The sequence below is a fragment of the Stegastes partitus genome, unplaced genomic scaffold (genome assembly GCF_000690725.1).
Source record: "Stegastes partitus isolate 25-593 unplaced genomic scaffold, Stegastes_partitus-1.0.2 Scaffold1109, whole genome shotgun sequence".
In the NCBI taxonomy this organism is placed as follows: domain Eukaryota; kingdom Metazoa; phylum Chordata; class Actinopteri; family Pomacentridae; genus Stegastes; species Stegastes partitus.
This window is the reverse complement of record NW_007578840.1, coordinates 281401-284774: the sequence shown is the minus strand read 5'-3', so window position 1 is coordinate 284774 and position 3374 is coordinate 281401. Positions and strand designations below refer to the sequence as shown.

The 3374-nt window shown below is 45.6% G+C and overlaps 1 protein-coding gene across 1 annotated transcript; it reads left to right on the top strand.

Moving 5' to 3' along the window:
- The first annotated feature begins 1345 nt into the window (after positions 1–1345).
- Positions 1346–2762, top strand: tcf21 (transcription factor 21). The gene is made up of 2 exons (XM_008296194.1): positions 1346–1789; positions 2506–2762. The coding sequence occupies exons 1-2, from the start codon at positions 1358–1360 to the stop codon at positions 2593–2595; spliced, it is 522 nt and encodes a 173-aa protein (XP_008294416.1). The 5' UTR covers positions 1346–1357; the 3' UTR covers positions 2596–2762.
- Positions 2763–3374: the final 612 nt, after the last annotated feature.

Here is a 3374-nt window from a genome sequence, read left to right as displayed (position 1 = left end):
GGGGATCGTGGGTGTCGGTGTCATTTACATCAGAGGCCAGCGAGGCGCCAGTCGGCCATCTGAGACGCTCGACCCCCCCGAGTCCTCGCACTTCATCCTGCTAACTGGGAGATGTGCTGAAAGTTGTGAGCACTCTGAAGATCCGTCGCAGGAAGTTTCCCTCCAGATCGGCAGAAGCACAGCTGCAAAACAAAGTCACGGTTTCAGGTCAAACCTTCAAGATGCAAACGTCGTCTCAAAGAGTCGTCCGTGTGATCGTAGTGCTGCTCCACCTTCTGAGGAGTTTAAACCCAAACTTCTGCCTTAGTTGAATTAAACCTACAGTCAAGTTGAGCGAGCTTCATAAAATCTTCATGCTGAGGTCACGAGTTCAGCCTCATCCCAAAGCTCCATCATTTTCATCTGCAAATGTAAAAACCTCAGTTCTTGTCATTCACTCCATAACAGTTCAAATCAAACATCAGTGAAGCCTGAGTTACAACAGCTTCATCTTTAACTGGAAACTATTCATAAAAATAAAGATTAAACCTCATCCTGTAGTTTGCTGGTTGAACAGAAGTTCATTAGAAGCTCGATGCTGCATTCATTTGATGTATTTTTATTTGTTCTAGTGGAGCTCAGACCGGATCAGCACCGCAAAGCTCCCATCATTTCATTTATCAAACAAAACAAATTAACGTTTTTTTTGTACAACATAAAGTTAAAAGTAGAAACAGATCCTGCAGCAACACACCTGAATGAGGAGCAGACACACAGCGGCCTGGAAACCCTGAAATCACACATCAGTCAGTAAATCATCAACATCTGGAAACGGCTTCTTTCACTGGATCAACATGTTTAAGCAGCAACTTAACCTCTGACAGCAGAAAGTGAAGTTTGCATATTTTGGACCAAACTTCTAGTTGAACAGAATCAATATGTTCAGAAGCTACACCAAGAACATGAAGGATTAGAATTATACTTATGGACAGAACTTGTCTGTTTCATGTGCAGTTCAGGTCTCCAGATGCTAAAAGCATCATCAGTGTGGAGACACAGCATCCAGCAGAACAACAACAAGAGCTTTAGTTTAGTTTTGTTGCTGGAGGCTCGTTTTGTTCAGTTTCACTGGAAAAGCTTCCAGTTGTTGAGAACAGATATTTGATAGGAAATGATTCTGCCTCAGATCCAGGATCCTCCAGAGTCCTCCAGGGTCCTGGGGGCTCCTCCAGAGTCCTGCAGCCTCCGGACCTCCAGCTCTGTCTCCTCCCAGCACGAGTCCCGCCTCTCAGCCCCGCACATAAAACTCCGCTCTTTGTGCGCTTTTCACGCACAGTCGGCGGTTGAAGAAGATACAGGCGCGTCCCGGAGCTGCATCATGTCCACCGGATCTCTCAGCGACGTCGACGACGAGCTGCTGGACGGAATCCTCAAGTTCTCCTCCGGTAAAGACTCCAACGACAGCACCGAGGAGAGCTCCACCGGCGAGGGCCCCGGGGCCGGCGAGGAGCGGGGCGGCGCGCCGGGAAAGAAGCGCAAAACAGCGTCCCGCAAAAGTGCACGGAAGGGCGCGGCGCCGCAGGAGGGCAAGCAGGTGCAGAGGAACGCGGCCAACGCGCGGGAGCGAGCCCGGATGCGCGTCCTGTCCAAAGCCTTCTCCCGGCTGAAGACGTCGCTGCCCTGGGTGCCGCCGGACACCAAGCTCTCCAAGCTGGACACGCTGCGCCTGGCCTCCAGCTACATCGCACATCTGCGCCAGATTCTGGCCAACGACAAATACGAGAACGGATTTATTCACCCCGTGAACCTGGTGAGAGCCGGGCGGAGACTAGAGCCGCAGTCTGGGTAGAGTTTGGGGGGTTTGGAGTCGCGCTGCTGCAGGAATCATTGTCCTAAAACCCACCAGAGGGTCGAATACGTTAAATGATCGGTGTTTATGTAGCTTCTAGCTAAAGTGGAGCTTCTGGAGGTTCTTTTAAAGGAGGTTCTTGTAAAGTGGAGGTTCTGGAGCTTCTTCTAAACGCGGCCTGCAGCAGCAGAAGGCCGCAGACGCTCCGAGGTCACCAACGAAGGAGATTTTTTTTTTGTGCGTAAAGGAGGAAAAAAGCATCCGGACAGTTTATCATGAATGCATAGAAAGAGAAACGTGCAGCAGCTGTTTCTTCAGGTCATAAATTAGAAACGATGCTGCAGCTCGTGAGGCCTGAAATCCAGCAGCAGCTTAAATGTGATTCTGAAAATCACCGTTTGGAGTTTTTACGCACAAAGCAGGAAACAAAAATCAGCTTAAAAACCTTAAAACGTTGTAGAGAATTATTGCATCTGAAGCCAATCAAATATTTAAATTGTACATTAATTATTTAAATTGTACATTAATTACATGTTCTGATCTGAACGTTATACGAACGTTTCCAGGCTGTTTAATTCGATGCTTTTCTGTCTGTGATGAACTCGCTCGTATTTTAAACGTTTCGTTATCTTCACCTTGAATGAGTGCTGTGTGCTAACCGGGTGTTCTCTCCTCAGACGTGGCCCTTCATGGTCGCAGGTAAGCCGGACACGGACCTGAAGGAGATGCTGAACTCGACGCGGCTCTGCGGAACCACCGCGTCCTGACGCGCCTTTCCTCCGACGGAACTTTTTATTTTCCAGGAAACACGAAGAACTGAGTGGGAATAAACGCCCGTAAAGAATCTAATTTAAATGAAGTCTTTGCTGGTTCAAAGATGACCTGCTTGTGTACAGTTTTCTGTGTATATAAAATCTATTTGTACAGCTCCGGACTGCGGCTCGTTTTTTATCAGGATGTCATCAGATAGCTGCAGATGGAGGGAACGGCCTCGAAATGATCCACTTCATCACAGAAACAGTCACTGAAGGAAGTTCAGAGGAACTCAGGACGTTTTCTCACCGCTGGATTAAAAACATGACAAAGACTTAAGTTACTAATTTAAATAAAGCTTTGAAGCTTCAGACTTTATTTTGATGGTTGAACTAAATGTTGATTTCAGACCAGATGTCATTAAATGAAGCTTCGTAACGTGAGTTCAGGGCTTCAGGTCTCCTGATGATTTCAGATCACACTAAAAAACAAAAACAAAAAAAACAAGAATTCAGAAATGACAGTTAGATCCTGGCAGCAAAGAATCCAGATGTTAGAAGGTGGGAAACATCTGAAAACTGATGTTTAAATACATTTAATAAATGAAACAGCGGAATTATTGCTATTTCTAAAAAATACTGAATCTAACATGAGTCTTAGATTTATTCAACAAAACAGGCAAAATCTGTAATAAATAAATGAACACATTAAATATTTACCTTTTAGTATAATTCACAGCAAATAGCACAACAAACATTTGATTTAAATACAGTCTTTGGGGGAAAAAATAAAA

Bases quoted from the DNA above. Each gene is read 5' to 3' on its own strand.
- tcf21 (XM_008296194.1), top strand. From the start codon at position 1,358: ATGTCCACCGGATCTCTCAGCGACGTCGACGACGAGCTGCTGGACGGA. The intron at 1,790-2,505 runs GTGAGAGCCGGG...TTCTCTCCTCAG, and splicing joins TTATTCACCCCGTGAACCTG to ACGTGGCCCTTCATGGTCGC.